This window comes from Pseudoliparis swirei, chromosome 21 (assembly GCF_029220125.1).
Source record: "Pseudoliparis swirei isolate HS2019 ecotype Mariana Trench chromosome 21, NWPU_hadal_v1, whole genome shotgun sequence".
Lineage (NCBI taxonomy): Eukaryota > Metazoa > Chordata > Actinopteri > Perciformes > Liparidae > Pseudoliparis > Pseudoliparis swirei.
Window position 1 is genome coordinate 12,385,843 of NC_079408.1, and position 17,817 is coordinate 12,403,659.

A 17,817-nucleotide genomic window follows, 5' to 3' on the forward strand; every position below is an offset into this window, starting at 1 on the left:
CGATGTTATAAATGTGTTATAAAGGTGTTACAAAGTTATGATAGTGTTATTCTCACAAACACGTTCTGGAACAACGTCATTGATCATGAGTCGGGCGTGTCGGACCCTCTTGTCACTCAGTTTTTCATCCCGACCCTCAACAGATGGAATTATTTTGCTTTTAAGCTGCGAGCTGCTCCGCCATGTTGCCCGGCCTGGACAGGTGGGTGTTCAGAGGAAGCAGCTGCCTTGAAAGGGCCAAAAAAACACGTTTGTTTGTGTTTTTTCTTTCTTTTTCGGGCCCCAACAGCGAGCCAGAGCTCACTATGAGCCTCTAATGAGCGGAGCACATGTTCTGGATTATTCCCTCTTGAAGGGATCTCCAGATAACGCAGGTCATCCCGAGGAGGACGTGGAAGTCGTGCCTATGCATCTGCAAAACAACCTTAAAACCAAGATGAACGGAGTGTGAAACCAGAAGAATACAGACACGTATGCGTCATCTGCACATCGCACAATACAAACTCCTCGCCTCATCAACAGATTGCTGCAGTCAGTGCGTGGGTTATTGTTATTTAACAAATTTAAAGATGTCAAATGTATGTGTGTGTGTACCAAAAACATCTGCGCCATCCCATAACTGATGACAGACGATGGCTAAATGTGTCTAAATGTCAGGCCCCGCCTGGAGGCTCAGCCAGATGGGCCCTCGGCGTATGCAGGGCATCGGCCTTTTTTTCTTTTTGAACCAGATCACAACAAACATTTTTTGGGCCGCTTTAATTGATGTAATGTGCAGTAACGGTCGAAAGAGAGACACTTTTCCGCTTTAAAATGGCACTAAAATTGGCCTAATTGGTACTTATACCGTGTGTGTGTGTGTGTGTGTGTGTCTCTCTCCTGGTGGACCCCTCAGTAAACGCGGCCTTAGAGCGCCCTCTGTTGGACTCTCCACGCGTTGCAGCCGACGTGTGGACCCGGAGCTTTCTCCTTCTCCTCACGATCCCCTCCACGTCACTGATTATTATCATCATCATATCATATGTCACTAACAATGAACACATCCCCACGCAGTGTGATTTAAAATGCGGTGATTTATTTCATGCTAAAGCTTGATCAATAGAAACCCCAGAAAACAATCGTAGTAAATACAGCAACTCATGATATGATAATTATAATTAGCACTTAAAAAGAAATGAAAATGTAAATTGATAGTCAAGTCATAACAAACTGTCAATTTCTCAAACTGTGGAGTGATTCTTCTCCCCGCAGAGCAGAGCGATGGGCTCCATACATTTATCGTATTTAGTCAGTTAGTTATTATTTCATTTTTGACTGAATCTTAAACGGAATCAGCAGAAGTTTCGGCACACAGAAAAAAAAACATGGTGATCATAAACTGGGTGGAGATGGAGTACGGTGCACTTCCTCCAGGACTTCCTGAAGGACTTCCTCCAAAGCTGTCCAAGTCACTGAGGAACACAAACCGACTCCCGGCAGCTGAACCCCAACGACACGCTTTGGTTTCCCTCAGGTTCACTCAGACACACACACACCAGCACAGACAGATGCTGTAACAAAAAATATAGAATAATCATTTTGTAGTAAGCGAAGATGTCAGAAATATGCATACGACTTTATAAAAAAGGAAAAATAAATCCACCAGCAGCTATAAAACCACATTTAACCACCAGCTTGATGTTTAGGCTGCAGCCCGCCGTGTGCTCTGGAGCGTCATGTCCACATGGGGGGGGGGGACAACAACGACAACACTGGAGCCATGAGAGAGAGAAATGAAAGAGAAAAAAAGAAGATTTTTTAAATATATATATAAAATAATCACTTTAAGATAGGCAGAGCAAGAGGCAGCTGTCTGGGCCCTGCACGGCCCATCTTCCCTCTTCAAAGAGGACCAGAGGAGGTCCCCCCCCCTCCTCCCCCCTGCGGATGACTCCCGCCTGGTTAGCGACGATAGGACGACTAACACGCTCCCGCTGGGGGGAAACATTTAAATGGGAAGCATCTGGGCATTTGTGTCCGTGTCCTGCTGTGCGCTGTGTCTCTCTCACACACACACACACACACACACACACACAGTGTGGTGCGCGCAGAGCTCATTAAAACAGACCAACCAAGCAGAGGAGACGGGGGACGATTATCACAATCACTCAAGGCAAAAGCGAAGCTCCGAAAAAGAAAGTGGCAGCCAGCGGAGACGTGAAGAGACGACGGGCCGGCTCCTCTGTGACACGGTGGCGGATGAGTAGCTCGACGTCACCGTGACGACGGTCGGTGAATAGCGACGCCCCGTCACCAAAGCCATCCCGTCTTTTTTGTTCTGACGTGCAAAATGTGATTCATCACGTCTCTAGACGCACATCTGGAAACACAAACGTCTGCTCAGGGAAAGAAAACTCTAACAACTCCTCAAATATTGTAACTAATCGCACAATATATATATATATAAATATTGTATATATATATTATATAAATATTGTATATATATATATTAATATATGATATATATATATAAATATTGTATATATATATATTTGTATATAACATCATCACCCTCTTTACAGCCTTTTCTTTCGAGGTTTGGTCACGTCAGAAAGTAGCAACGCCAAATGAACCGGCGGGCGCCACAATGTGGACTCAGTCCCTCTTATTCCAAACTACTCATACGCAGCCATGTGGGGCGTCCATCGGCCAATCACAGCGGCATCGACATGTCGCCTAAGACTTGAAGAGCAGTCATACACATATAAAGAAGAATCAGAAAGTATTATGAATACCTGAGAGAGATTGGTTTGAAATGAGAAACGATGGCGAGGGCCAACACGTAGTCGACGGAGGAAAAAGATTCTCAGTTCGACGACTCGGCAGTTACGTTACATTCAGTGACATCATCGGAGGAGGAGAGGAAACGAAAAGGAGAGAAGCAGCAATCGAGGGGCTTTTCTCCCGTTGTCTAAAGGTATGTCAAATGTTGAAACCCTTCGGTACACACACACACACACACACACACACACACACACACACACACACACACACACACACACACACACACACACACACACACACACACACACACACACACACACACACACACACACACACACACACACACACACACACACACACACACCGTGTTGAGCTCAAGCTGATAAGTCTCATTAAGGCCAGCTCGTTAGAGGAGGGCCGTCTCCGTGGCAACAGCCCGGTGACATCATGTTGTGCGACGTCTCAGTGTTCAGACCGTCTCTCAGCAGTGGGACGTGTGTGTGTGTGTTTTTGGTTTTAGTCGAGCAGCAAAGGCCTCGTCTCCGCCTGAGGATGCCCCCCCCCCCCCTGACCCTCCGGTGTGGCGTCCTCTCCGCGGGCCGCGTCAGTAGAACTTGTCATCGATGCGGAAGTGAGGCCTGGTGACGTCGTCGGGGTTGAGGAACACGGAGATGGACTTCCCGGGGTTCTCCGTCACCAGCTGCTGCAGCCGCTGCGCCAGCTTGCCCTCCGAGGGCGAGATGATGCCGTTGGCCGGGTGGCGGCCCGGCGAGCCGTTGACGCCCGCCGCCAGCTCCTTCTTCAGCTGGCCCGCCTGCCGCGCCTGGTCCAGCGCCGCGCGCAGGTGCTCGCCGGGGTCCGAGCGCACGTGGCCGAGCTTGCGGGCGACGAGCAGCGCCTGGCCGTCCGCCAGGTGCTCCAGCATGTTGCACTGCGGCAGGAAGTAGTTCGGGCAGCTTTTGCCCAGGGTGCAGTGCGCCAGGTCGTCCAGGAGGCCGAGGAGGAGGCGGCCCGGGGTGTCGGCGTCGGGGCAGGACAGGTAGGCGGCGGGCAGCCGGTCGCAGGCCCAGAAGAGGACCGTGCGCAGGTGGTAGAGGCTGAGGCCGGCGCGGGGCCGGGCCAGGAGGCGGGAGAGCACGGCGCGGGCCGCCTGGAACGCCTGCGCCATCGGGTACGGGATGCACTTCTTCAGCTGCACCTGGCGGGGGAGAGACGCGAGAGGACCGGTGAGGCGGGCGGGAAGAGGGGCGACCGCCCAGACGACCTGCCCCTCCCCCTCACCTCGCTGCGGGTGAAGGCCAGCCTCCACTCCCTGTCGGGCCGGCCGCCCAGAGGCGAGCAGCAGGGCAGCAGGTAGAAGCCGGAGATGGCCTCCTCCTCGGTGATCTTGCCGTCCCAGAAGTGGTTGGCGGTCAGCCAGCCCTGGGCCACGGCGGGCCAGCCCCGGAAGGACACCACGGGCAGCAGGTCGTACAGCACCCGGCTGGTGCCCGCCTGCAGCGACCAGAACACAAGCGTCTCATTGGTCGCCGAGAACGCGACTCGGGAGGCGAGGGACTCCCGCCTCCTTCCCTCGTTTGGTTTGGTCCGTACCTGGAGGATGATGGTGGTGAGGGGTCCGTTCCTCTCCAGTCGGTCCGGGGTGGGGATGCCCCTCTGGGGGCGGCGCCGCAGCTCCTCCACCGCCTCGCTCACCACCCCCCAAAACCAGTCGGTCACCAGGGAGGGAGAGAAGTAGCATCCGTCCAGAGAATGAGGAGAGTCCAGGGAGGCGAGGGAGCCTTTACCTGAGCGGAGGGAGGGAGGGAGAGGAGGAGTGATGAAGAACTCCACGCGTCAAACAGAACGGGACAAAACCAGCAGACGAAATTGCATCATCAACGCTGTCCTTCGTGTTTTCCGAAGCCAATCAGATCAATGAAGGTAATTTGCTGTTATTACTGCATCCGATCGACCAGCTTCTCCTCACACGTATCCCACTTACTCATTTCTCCCTCCTCCTCCTCGCTGGGGAAGCCGTTCTCCTCCTCGCAGCAGATGCTCCAGCGGGACATGACGTGGGAGTCGCAGAGGCGCAGGCTGAGCCACGAGTGGCAGGGCGGCGAGTGGCGCATGTCCAGGGTGACGGGCTGGTTGCGGTCGTGGAGCTTGAGGGCCGGCACCAGCAGCGTGAAGTCCAGGTCGAAGTCGGCCCCTTTGGCGTAGTGGCCCAGCTCCTCGGGGTTGAGGTCCAGCACCCCCTCCCGGGCCCCGCCTGACAGCAGGAGGTACTCGTTGGCCACCGGGAGGCGCTGGTCTATCTTCTGGACTAAGCCTGGAGGGGGGGGGGGGTCAAAAGATTAATCGCACTCGGGCCAGACCGTTGCTGGTCTCGAGCTAAGTGCCAGCTACTATCGGTCAGAAGGTGCCGCATGGACGGGGGGGGGGGGGGGGCGTCGGGCGTTCCTCGGGGATCCCCCGCGACGACGTCTGAGTGGATACCTCGAGATCAAAGCGGAGGCGGGGGGGAAAAAACGAGTCGAGGCTCAAAATGAGGCCTGAACTTATTCCAGTTATTCCTGCTTGTGTTCCGCTTTCTCTCGCTGAGGAAACCCCAAAACCACACGGTTGGTACGAGTGTGATCCGGAAATGTGGTTTCCAGCAGGCTGAGGACACGTCATCGTCTGGAGCCTGGCTTAATTACTTATTAATAAGTCAATAAAACTTCACCCCCTCTGCTACTAATTGGGAAAACTCAACTCAACATAAACAAATAAAAATCATATTAAAAGTATCCAAGTCCGTTTACTCAAGCGCTGGACTTGTACTTTTGCTTCCACTTCTCAGACTTCTACTTCACTACAACACAGAGGGGAACTTTGCACTCTACTATTAGTTACGATTTACTTTAAATTATGATGTCATATTATTGGTTGAGATAAGTCCTTAAGCTGCAACATTAAATCAAACAAAAAGTTGCGGTACTCATCCTGCAAAATGATGATAATCGATGGAGTGTAGAAGTATATTTTGATGTAGGTACTTTCAACTCTTCCAGCCCATCGTCAGCACATGAAATCCGTTACGCTGCGGTACAGTTGAAATAGAAAAGAGGGGGGAAAGAGGGGGAGAGCGGGCAGATCAAAGGGAAGGAGAGAGGGGCGGATCAGACGTCGAGGCCACGCCTCTCGTTTGTCTGGTTCCGTCGGCCATGTTGAGGAATCGGGTCAAGTTGGCGGGCGTGAAAACGAGCGACGCTAAGGGGAGAGGAAAAGAGCGTCGCTCGTCTCTCCAGCAGTCAAAGGAGGAGGGGAAGAAAGAAAAGAAAACAGGAGGTTTGAGGTCGTTCCAAGGAACACTATCTATTGGTTTTCTTTCATCCAAACTCTCAAAATGACCCTCAGTCTGAGAATAGAGCTGCGATGTTGACGGTCTTGGCTGCTTTCACAGACGCGGATTAAACTTAATCCTATAAGAAATGTCTTTGAATATGGATTTACATTAGAGGGAAGTGTTTTAACGATAAGAGACGTTTCCAGACGGAGAAAGGACTATTTGACGGCTGCATCTCACTCTCTCCGGTCAGCCCCGAGGTCCATCCACATGTCTGAACAACCTTCTGACGACAGAATGTTTTACACTTCAACTTCCATCAGCAGAGACATCACGGACACGACTTCCGAGGTTAAAAATGGGGCGTGTGCTGCAACCAAAGAGCCACTCGAGGCTTTGAAATGACCCGAGATGAAGCCGGGGGTACGAAAAAAAAAAGTTATATCTGATTTTAACATCAATAAACTACAACGGGCACTCGGTGGAGCGCATACCTTCGCATATCACACGATTGGGCATTGAATTATGAACATTTTGGCATTAATTGCATGCCAATTGGATAGAAATTGACCGTGCTATGGTAAAAAGAAGATTTTGACCTTTTCATGACCTTGACCTTGACCTTTGACCCGATCGATCCCAAAATCTAATCAAATGGTCCCCGGATAATAACCAATCATCCCACCAAATCTCATGCGATTCGGTTTAATACTTTTTGTGTTATGCGAGTAACACGCAAACAAATAAATAAATAAATACACGGCGATCAAAACATAACTTTCCGCATTTTCAATGCGAAGGTAATCAGCACAACTTTGATCCTGGGAGATAACCGTAGTTACCGGGGACAAACACCCTGAGGCTCTGCAGCCGCTGCCAACGCCTCTCAAGGGATTGGGCTTCCCTAAAAAGAAGGGGAAGGAAAGCCAGACTGTGGCTCGCAGAAGAAAGAGAGGAGAAGACTCTTTGGGACAAAGATAAATGAGGTCATGGGGAAATGTCCAAGTGCCTTTACGTAAAGCAGATCGCCCTCCTTCTGCGCATCCAGCAGGCCCAGCCCCGAGTCTATATCAGGAAGATGAGGAGAGAAAAACTCCTTTATGGCGATTTAAAAATCAATACACATAATGTATTAGCACAAGAGCGGTGTTCTGTCATCCGTCTGGGGAGTTCAGAGATAAACATATACTTATGCAGCGGACTGAATCCATACAGCACAGGCGTGGCCTCACACGTCTACCGGATACACAGACCACACCTCAGCCTCCAGGGGACACTGTGCAGAGGAATCCCCCCGGGGCGAGAGAGGGGGAGAGAGAGAGAGGGGGGAGAGCGAGGGGGGGGAGGGGGAGAGAGAGAGAGGGGGGGAGAGAGAGAGCGAGAGAGAGGGGGGCGGAATACAAAAGAGCCCGCTACGACCTCCGTAAGACCATCGGCTCTGCCAAGCGGGAGTTCAGGAACAAGGTGGAGGAAAAGCTCAAGAGCCATGACGTGAGAGGTGTGTGGAAGGGGCTACAGACAGTCACGGACTTCAGAGGGAGAACCAGCGGTGAAGAGAACTCCTCTACCTCCCTCCCAGGCGAGCTAAATACATTCTTTGCTCGGTTCGACGTGAACGGCAGCCCGCCAAGGCAGCGCGCCCGAGGAGACCAGCCTGCTGATCATCTCAGAGGCTGGCGTGCGCAGAGCCTTCAAGCGGGTGGACATCCGGAAGGCGGCAGGTCCCGACCACATCCCGGGCGCGCCTCAGAGCATGTGCAGACCAGTTGGCAGGAGTCTTCGCAGACATCTTCAACCTCTCCTGTCCCAGGCTGTTGTTCCTGAGAGCTTCAAGATGTCCACCATTGTGCCTGTCCCCAAACACCCCAAGGTAACCTGCCTGAATGACTGGAGACCCGTAGCCCTCACCTCGATTGTCAGTAAATGCTTGAGAGGTTGGTCAAGGACTTCATTTGTTCCATGTTGCCTGCCACGCTGGACCCATGGCAATTTGCATATCGTCAAAACAGATCCACCGACGACGCAATTGCCATGGCACTTCACACCGCCCTTTCCCACCTGGAGGAGGAACTGTTGTGCGAATGCTGGTTGTGGACTACAGCTCAGCGTTCAACACTATTGTTCCCGCCAAGCTCGACACCAAGCTCAGAGGTCTAGGCCTGCACTCTACCATGTGCAGCTGGATACTGGACTTCCTGTCGGGCCGCCAGGTGGTGAGGATGGGCGGTACCACCTCAGAGCCGCTGACCCTCAACACGGGAGCCCCTCAGGGATGCGTGTTGAGCCCTCCTCTACTCCCTGTACACCCACGACTGCACGGCCATGCACAGCTCCAACGTCATCATCAAGTTTGCTGACGACACAACAGTGTTGGGGCTGATCACCGGCGACACGAGACAGCCTACAGGGAGGAGGTTGGATCACTGGTACAGTGGTGCCAGGAGAACAGCCTCGTCCTCAACGTCAAGAAGACCAAGGAGCTGATCGTGGACTACAGGAAGCGGAGAGGAGAGCACACCCCATCTCCATAGACGGAGTTGCAGTAGAGGGTCAGCAGCTTCAAGTTCCTCGGCGTGCACATCTCCGAGGACCTCACATGGACCACGCACACCACTCACGTGGTGAAAAGGGCCCAACAACGCCTGTATTTCCTTAGGCGACTGAGGAAATTCAACATGGCCCCCGCATCCTCAGAACATTCTACACCAGTACCATCGAGAGTGTTCTGACAGGTTGCATCACCGTCTGGTACGGGAACTGCACCGCCCTGGGCGTAGGGCACTACAGAGGGTGGTGCGGTCGGCACAGTACATCGTTGGAGGTGAGCTTCCTCCATCCTGGACATATACACAAGCGGTGCGTGGCCAGGGCCAAACGGATGCTGAAAGACAATAACCACCCCGCCACAAACTGTTCACCCTTCTACCGTCAGGCAGGCGATACCGCAGTATCAAGTGCCGCACAAACAGACTGAGGGACAGCTTCTTCAGTCAGGCCATCAGGCTGCTGAACAAGGACTGAGACCCTCATTAACACTACACACCAGAACATATTCTGTGAATATCTATGGCCATGGTGTATATTTTATTACATTGTTTATATATATATATATTGTATATATATATTGTATGTATATACATATATATATATATATTGTCTCAAAAAAGTGTATATTTTATTACATTGTTTTATATATATATATTGTCATGATGTATATTCTATTACATTGTTTTATATACATATATTGTTAATACTTTCTTCTTTTTTGTGTGGATATTGTATAGTTTATTCTCATTCTTATTCTTTTTTTAGTCTGCTACTGCTGTCGGGTGTTTTGCACATAAGAATTTCACAAACCGATTATACTTGTATAAAAGGGGATGTGACAATAAAAACTTGAAACTTGAAACTTGAGAGAGAGCGAGAGAGAGGGGGGGTGAGAGAGAGAGAGAGAGGGGGGGGAGAGAGAGAGAGAGCGAGAGAGAGACGCATCATGGGAGAGCCGGAGCAGAGCGAGGGAAGTCTTGCAGCACACCTCCAGTTTGATAGACTCCAAAAATAGCTCGGGGAAAATCTCTCCGGAAAATGGGATTCCTCTAAATAAGCGGGACAACTTCTGTGCACCGCTGGACGTGAGAGAGAGAGGGAGGGAGGGAGGGAGAGAGGGAGGGAGGGAGGGAGGACTGGGCTGCACTAACAACTGAGATGCAGGCTCGTCTAATGTCGTCCATTCACGCCATTCCTTGAAATTAAACGCAGGTACAGGGCCTGAAAGCTTAAAAAAACAGCGGCAAAAGGAAAACATTGACACATTTGAGCATTACAATATCATGTATCGTCATATATTTATAATTCCGACATTATGTTTCGTAATAATGACAGATTCTGAAAAACACTGCGTCCATTCCTGGCAGCCAGAGCCTTAGGTTTATTGCTCAGATGTTGATGTCACAGGGACTGAGGTCGTTTATGGATATGTTGGTGTTCTTTATGCCGTGACCGTTTCCCTGAAGTTAGATTTTACTAAACATATATATGTATATATGGCCTTGCTTACAGTCTTACAATGTATTTAACCGTTAGCTCTGGGTCATGATACAAATCTGGTCACCAGATTCTTTCCATAAACAGTCCTCGTGTAACAACAATATTATGATTATGTATTATTGCCCTGTCCCCTGGTATTGTGCATGTTGGATCACAGTTTTGGCTTCATCAACACCACCCGTGTTCACAGTGCTCATGTTGTTGTTGTGTATTTTATTCAGTCAATCATTGCAATAAAATCCAATATTATTCTATATAATATACAAAACAGAAATAATGAAAAGGTATAGGTAATAGCAAAAATGCTTACATATTCCTATCCTAAATTATTATTATCAAATAAATCAGATAATTAATATAAAATAAAGAAAAAAGGAAAAAATGATATATATATATTTACATACATCTTCCATATATACATATGTTTCAATCACACTTCCCTCAAATTCTTTTATAAATAATCCTAAATGAAGGTCACATGACGCTACAACCTGTCGCCGGCGTTTAGCCCTGATGCTAAGCTACCCGTCTCCTGACTGCATCATCGTTAACCCGACAGACATAAGATTGGTATTGAATAAATATAATTAAGAGTCCTAAAATGTTGAGCAGTTCCTTTTTTAGTCAAACGGTAATCCAGCTGAATGTTACGCCTCTGCCGGTTCCTGATTGGGGCACCTCGGAGGAGGCCCTCGGAGGAGGCCCGCTGTCACAACGAGTCAAGTCAACCGGGGTCCAGTCGCTGCTGCACGTCCCTGACCTCCATGTGACCTTCCTGGTTATGATGCAGCCGTGTTAAACAGCAGCCTCGAGGAGCAATTGAATGTGTTCCAAATCACTCCTCACTCATACGGTCTCCGCCGGATGCCATCGGTGCTGTTCCACCGGCGCGTCGCCTCGCACACTAATAGCAGGATTAACTCCAGACGAGCCAGCTGCTGAAAGGTGAGCCCGTCCGCCTGCTCGCTGTTTATGAATTAATATCGAGGCAGGGGATCAGCTCGCAAACAGACTTCAGAGAGGAATGAAGGAGTTCCAGGTTAATCTGATGGAGGGGGGGGGGGCTAAAACCACTGAGCCAGGTGTGTGTGTGTGTGTGTGTGTGTGTGTATGCAGGGTCTCGCTGCTTTCCACTGCTGCGTTGATGCCAGTTCTACTTTTCATTGACCTGGATTTCTTTGAGGTAGCCACTTCTGTTTCGTATTGCATCGATTCCGGTAATATAAATCTACTTTTCGTTATCATTATAAAAAGCTGCAATATATATATATATAAATAAATGTATATATAAATATATAAATAAATGTATATATAAATATATATATAAAAAAATATGAATAAATGTATTTAAATATATGTATATATATATGAAAGATTGTCCCACAGAAATAGAATGGCCTCAATATATATATTTATATAAATATATATATTGAGGCCATTCTATTCCTGTGGGAGGATCTTACACCGACGGCTGCACGAGTACATTAAAAATGTAAACTGCGAGTCCTCCAGGAGGCAGTGCTTTATATAAATTACATCACTGCGTTCGAAACAGTAATTAAATGGTGCATGCGCGGACATGTTGATGCAAAACTGGCATTTTGCAGATGGACTGTGAGGTTTCTATTGCGGAGTCGAAGCGGGATGCTTGTTGTCATACCAACCAGCAAAAGAGGGCAAAGAGAGATGATCGGTTAGGCCTCACATTAAATATTCTTCAGGGAGTCACTAATTATTAACCAATATATTACATTACATTACATGTCATTTAGCAGACGCTTTTATCCAAAGCGACTTACAATAAGTGCATTTCAAAAGAACAACAAGAATACAGGAAGTAACATTTAAAGTACCATAAGTAAGTGCTATCTAAGTGCTAATCTGTGTTTAATCCAGATATAGTCGGAAAAGGTGTGTTTTCAGTCTCCGACGGAGATGTAGAGACTTTCTGCTGTCCTGATGTCAGCCACTGATCTGGACAGGAGGCACAAGTCGAGGATGCGAGCAGCCACCGGTAACCAGTGGAGAGACCAGTGGAGAGACTTATACACGAGTATAAGTAAGCCTAGCAGCATCAATACAATGTGTTGTTATTTTTATTAAGATAAAAGACAGACTCTACTCATCACAGCATTTATAACTTAACACATTACCAACAACTTCACTTGATGATGACGATTTGAAACAAACAAGCTTTGTGCACTCCAAAATCTCGACTTACATAAAGGAAACTTATGCCAAGGAATATTAAAGTGCAGATGGTGTGTGGTAGACTTATGCATTCAATCTTTTTTACCTTTATCTTTGTTACCCCCCCAGCAACAGACAGCTGAGAGACTGTCGTCAGCTGACGGCTGCAGACCAAATCATTCCTCCCTCTCCGCCTCGGGTGTGCGATTATGAAAGAGCAAAAATAATTATAGAAAATCCCAACGCCGAGCTCCGCCAGCAGTGATGGGCGGCGGCTATCCTGGCTAAGTGAGCTGCATCCCCACGGGAATAAAGTTGTTCAAATGTTACCGGGATAAATTATGCATGAATGTCAGTTGAAAAGTTTGGGAGGACAAAGCACCGAACATTGAAAGGCTACAGTTCACAAAGACGGCTCTGTGGTGGCGTCGTGTGTGCGACAGGTAACGAGCCCACGTCCACTTCAAGATGTTTGAGTTTCCTTCTTGTTCCAACACTCGAATACACAGAATGTCTCGTGTGCAGAGACACGAGGAGGAAGATCTTTTCACCGCCGTCACTCACGGTGATGGAGAGAGGAGCAGGTGTGGCTTCATAGATTTGAACTAGACAGCTGAACTGGAAGGGATTGTTGAATACCTAAAAAAAGGTGAAGGAAACTGGAATGGTTGAAAGCACAACGGTGGGGAACGTTTGGACAATGCGTCTCTGTGTTTTGGAACAGCTGCAAAGTTTGTTGAGGCTCAACAAAAAAGGGAAATGTTGAGGTTCTACGGAGCTGGACTGATCCCTCGTCCACGGACGGGTTCGCTTGGTTCTTTATTTGAAATCGCAGCTCGAGAAGGAACTTCTGACTGGTGCCTCTGAAGACTTTGAAGAAACCAACTCCGGTGCTGATCACCCTTCTGTGTGGCTGAAGTGTGAAGAATAATGGAAAACTAAAAACAAAAGGAGCCTCCTCCAGCTGATGTGAGAAACCAAAGAGAAAGCACAAGACAACAGAAAAGTCACGAGAGGGCCGAACTCTGGACTCTGGAGCCGGTGAACAAACTTTGAGATCTGAAAGCCGGGTTTCGGGGCAACCGATCTTCTGCTTCATCAGGGATCTATTTCTGCCTCCATTAGACTATTTTCTTTCCAAAAGATGGACACAGTGCCCACCGGAGGGCGAACCTGCAGTGTTTGCTCAAACGCCGGGTATATAAGAGCCTCTTATATCCCTCAAGACTGTGAAGAAATTCACCCGGTGTACGAGCGAGCGAGAGTTTAATCTCTTTCACTTTCCCCTTGAGCTGCAGAGGGATCCCCACTGAGTGGATCCACACACACCTTTTTCTTGGATGAAAATAACTGCTTCAGTTCCTCGTGAAATTATTCTAAACATTGCATAGACCTAAACTTATAGATTTAGTTTTTTAAGTGGTTAAAATAGTGTTGTATAAACCACCCGATAGGCCCCTCCTGCAACCCCACAGAAGCCAACCTACCCCATTAACTTCCTATTCCTGAAATCCAACACAAACCAGCCCCACCGTGCACCGTGCACCGTGCACCGTGCACCGTTTCAATCTTTTTCTATTTATTTTTTTGTTTTCTTTTCCCAGCCAGAGCTGTCGCAGCGGGGCGGAAAATACCCACAAACCATCGGTGTTTGTGCCGGAGAAAGCCTCAAGAGTCAGGTAAAAAGTTGCCGGGAGATTCTCAACCAAGGGACCGGGGGGCGCAGAAAAAAGGGAAGGAGGGCGTTGCGTAAGAATCAAGGAAAGAGATTAAAAAGTTCACGCTGCCTGTACAGTATGGAGGTGATATATTGAGATGAGAAAGAAACTGGATTGGACTGGATTCGAACACACCCCGGTGGGGAGGAGACTAACTCTGAAATGTGCACGAGCCGTCTGTCAACCAGTGGAATACGACGAGCAGCATTCTGGTCAAATAGAGTTGAGTTTGTCGGACGCTGAGAGTGATGGGAGAGGACCAGGATGACAGCAGGGAGGGGGAGAGTGCCACCTATTGGGCGAACAAGCACAGGTCAGCTGATGACGCGGAACATTGGGCACATCTCTCGTGAGGAGACGACAGAGGGAGTAAGGAGTAGAGCAGCACACACAAAAAATAAGAAAAAAAGCGCTTTGAGGGGGCCTTCCCTTTGGCATCAAGAGCAATAGTTTCACACGTGTAAAATCCTCCTGATCCACTACATCTACTCCTGGAGACTGGAAGTCCCTCTGTCACTGCAACCACACGTGGAATAACTAGTACAGAAAGTAGACAAAGCATGAGAATAGCGATATACGGAACACGTATGGATTAAGCTGGATTTGTTCCAGTATGAAATAGATGTTACTCATCGGGTCACATGGCATTTGCTGGGTGCTCATAAGGCGTGTTCAGCAGCCTAATCAGACTGGGCGGGGGGGGGGGGGTCTGATAACGTGCGTGTGGAGCCGGGAATGATTACTCATTGCTCTCTCAGTGACACTAATCATGATATATTTTTAAAGGGCGTGTTGAAAGCTTGAAGACAAGAGAGCGTTTGGGGTGACCCTCGAAACATACCGAGCATGTTGAAGATGAAGTCCTTGGCGGTGTGAACCTCCAAGGCGGTCTGGTCTCCAAAGTCCCCCTGTTCCAGCAACACCAGCTCGGACACCTGGGCCGACAGCTGGTCCAGGGTGGTCCCGGACCGGAAGTCCACCTCCGACTGCTTCTTGGCCGGGGCCGGGGAGCGCGGCCCCACCACGCTCATCAGGGACTCCATCTCTGCAGCCCTGTGTGGGGCAAAGGAGAAATGGTTGTTTGTCAGTTGAAAGGTTATTCATGAATCATAAAAGCCTTATTTTTACTAACCCAGTCTAAACGGGCGCCCTTGAGGGACGGATTACGCAATCGCGGTGCCAATAACAACTGTTACTTTTTTGGGGGGGTATTATTTCATGCTTATATTTGACTGGTGTTCAGACTGCATCCCACAGTGTATGCATACACTTATTTACTTCTTATTGATACACAACGCTTGCCTCATTTCCAATGGCCTCGAATGACTCACGAGGCTTTGAGGAGCCATTCTGCGGGAACACGACGTCAGGGACACGCCGGCATTACATTTTTAATCGCTTGAAATGTGTTGCTGATGCGGCAGCAATCAAAAGTCAACTCGAAGCTCGGTTTTATGGGTCGGACCACTGTTAGCACACAAATGTTACTTAATGGAACCTGACCAGGGAGACAGTTAATCACGTGACGTCACGCGTGCATCAGAGCACCATTAATGGTCACAAGTGTCCCGTTGAGCAACCACGAGCTCCTCCGCTCCAGTTGTTGTTGCCTCTCGTGTAAATGAGGTGGTTGGAACTTTTTTTAATTCGTGGTGTGGTGACTCGGCAGCTAAAACCGCTCATGACAATTATTATAATAAACCTGCCAACCCACACAGGTTGTTGAACACAAGCTTGCACGCGCCCCGTGAGGTCGGGTCTTTAAAAAAAGTAATTCGTCGTAGCGTGCAACGTTTACGGTTACATACACCGTGGGAAATGGCGAAGCCGAAAGGTTACGAGGCGGGGGAAAAAAAGAAAGCTATATAAAACGTGTAACGTAAACAGGGCTCCGTCGGGCGCCATGACAACACGGCCTCTGTCCCACCGAACTAACCTAACTGGGTCAATTAGCACGCAAGCTCCCCTGCCCCCTAGCCGCTAAGCTAATAACCGAGCAAATTAGCCAGCGGACAGTTAACATTATCCGGCTAATTAGTAATATATATCAAATCAGCCAGGGCCGCGCTGGGTCCATGCTCGTGCCCGCGGCCAACAGGGGCTGAAATCGGAGCGGTGCCGCGCCTGTGGGTCAGCTAATTCCGTTTCAAATTAGCATGCTAGCTGTCGCGCCAGGTGGGACACGGCGAGGATAAGTACGGTGGCACGCGAACCACCAACACGCATGTTGACCCCCAAATCGCTAAATGGCTGCACACGCATATGCGCGCGCACGCACACGCCCTCAGCTCGGGAGTCGTGTTAGCTTTTTTGCGAGCAGCAGGTTCGCAGCGCATTAGCCGTCGGGCTAAAGCTGTCAAACACACACACACACACGTACACACACACCCTTTTACACGGCGACACGAGGGAGTCGCTTCGCTATCTGCTCGGTGTGCTGGTGTCGTGATCTCCGGGCTTCAGTCCGCCTTCTCCAGCGTTCATTTCCAACAGGTCCCGGGCGCCACCTTTCCCCCTGGCAACACCGTCCCAGAAATCATGGTCCTTCTCTGAGGATCCAGGGATTAGCGGTGTGTGCGGCACGCACGCCCCACATTGCACACACGCCACACGCGGATTGGAGAGGTGAGGGTTACGAGTCAAACGGTGCCCGGTGTCCTCGCGCAGGCAAGCGGGGCGGTTTCACGAGCTCACAGTCGGTGTTTGGATGCAGGCGCGTGCGAGCGGCGGCGTGTCCCTGCAGCAGGTCCCCTGCCCACCGCCTTTTCTTTATTATAACGCTGAGATGCTCATATCCTCTTGTGATGGTATCTTATTGTGTGTATCGTGTGTATTGATCGTGTATTTATTTAGGTGTGTTAAGGTTGCAGCTCCTCGCTTTTGGAATGCACACCAGAGGATGTGTTTGGTTATTTGTGGGGATGTTTTTTCAGTATTTTTTTAATATGTCTCTTAATGTGCATGAATAGCAGTAACTAACTTCACATACATTTAAATATATATTTAAAAAACCATAATGTAACCCTGTAATTATATTATAACAGAAGAAAAACAATCATCTTTGCATTTCTTTTCTCCATCATTCTCATGTAAATAAAGTTGTTGTTGTGTATTTTATATCAATGTGTCAATAATTGCAATATTATTCTATATAATATACAAAACCGAGAGACTGAAAAGGTATAGGTAGAAGTAAAAATGCTTATATATTTCTATCCTAAATTATAATAATCAAATAAATCAGAAAATTAATATAAAATAATGAAAAATAATAAATGAAGATATATATATATTTACATACATCTTCCATATACATACGTTTCAATCACACTTATAACCCTCAAAAATGGTTTTATAAATAATCCAAAAATGAGTTGACCATTCTTACATCCATGTCAACGTTGTTCCATAATTGGACTCCTACAATAGAAATACATCAAGTCTCCATTTCACTCCCAAGTTATTTATTTCCTGCGTCACTGCTGAACTTCCTCGGCCTGACGGTGTCTAATAACCGGACCGCTCTCTGGGCCCGGCGATGGCTCATTATTGCCTCTCCGTGGGGAGAGCTGTATGTGTGTTGCCACTATACTGGGTCTGATTCATTGGCCTATTTATGGTATATGTGAAACATCTATCAAAGTATACTGCGGTACCACAGCAGCGCTTAATGAGCAGGTTCAGGCGGGGACACTAGCCCTCTGCTTAATGAGAGGTGAGAGACAACCCGGCCCCTCACAGCCAGACGCTGAGGAAATGAGCGCATGTCTCTCTTTAACTCGCTGC

The 17,817-nt window shown here is 48.7% G+C and overlaps 1 protein-coding gene across 3 annotated transcripts; it reads right to left on the reverse strand.

The window, feature by feature from the left end:
- Positions 1-1,053: 1,053 nt before the first annotated feature.
- On the reverse strand, positions 1,054-17,039 carry tmem102 (transmembrane protein 102). 3 transcript variants are annotated; one of them, XR_008835110.1, is made up of 7 exons: positions 16,420-17,039; positions 14,873-15,084; positions 4,748-5,077; positions 4,357-4,550; positions 4,045-4,257; positions 2,551-3,961; positions 1,054-2,359 (listed from the first exon to the last, which is right to left on the reverse strand). XR_008835110.1 is itself a non-coding variant. In XM_056442476.1 (6 exons), exons 2-6 carry the CDS (start codon positions 15,072-15,074, stop codon positions 3,368-3,370), a joined length of 1,533 nt encoding a protein of 510 aa, XP_056298451.1. In that variant the 5' UTR covers positions 15,075-15,084; positions 16,420-17,039; the 3' UTR covers positions 1,054-3,367. The 3 variants fall into 3 exon arrangements, 2 of the variants coding, with proteins under 2 accessions (XP_056298451.1, XP_056298452.1); XM_056442476.1 differs by having other exon boundaries at positions 1,054-3,961; XM_056442477.1 differs by lacking the exon at positions 16,420-17,039 and adding an exon at positions 15,164-16,356 and having other exon boundaries at positions 1,054-3,961.
- Positions 17,040-17,817: the final 778 nt, after the last annotated feature.

What these genes read in the sequence shown, in the direction of transcription:
- tmem102 (XM_056442476.1), bottom strand. Translation starts at nt 15,074, where the DNA reads ATGGAGTCCCTGATGAGCGTGGTGGGGCCGCGCTCCCCGGCCCCGGCC. An exon ending in CTTCATCTTCAACATGCTCG is followed by an intron (nt 5,078 to 14,872) that starts GTATGTTTCGAG and finishes CCCCCCCTCCAG; the next exon opens with GCTTAGTCCAGAAGATAGAC. An exon ending in TCACCACCATCATCCTCCAG is followed by an intron (nt 4,258 to 4,356) that starts GTACGGACCAAA and finishes TGGTCGCTGCAG; the next exon opens with GCGGGCACCAGCCGGGTGCT.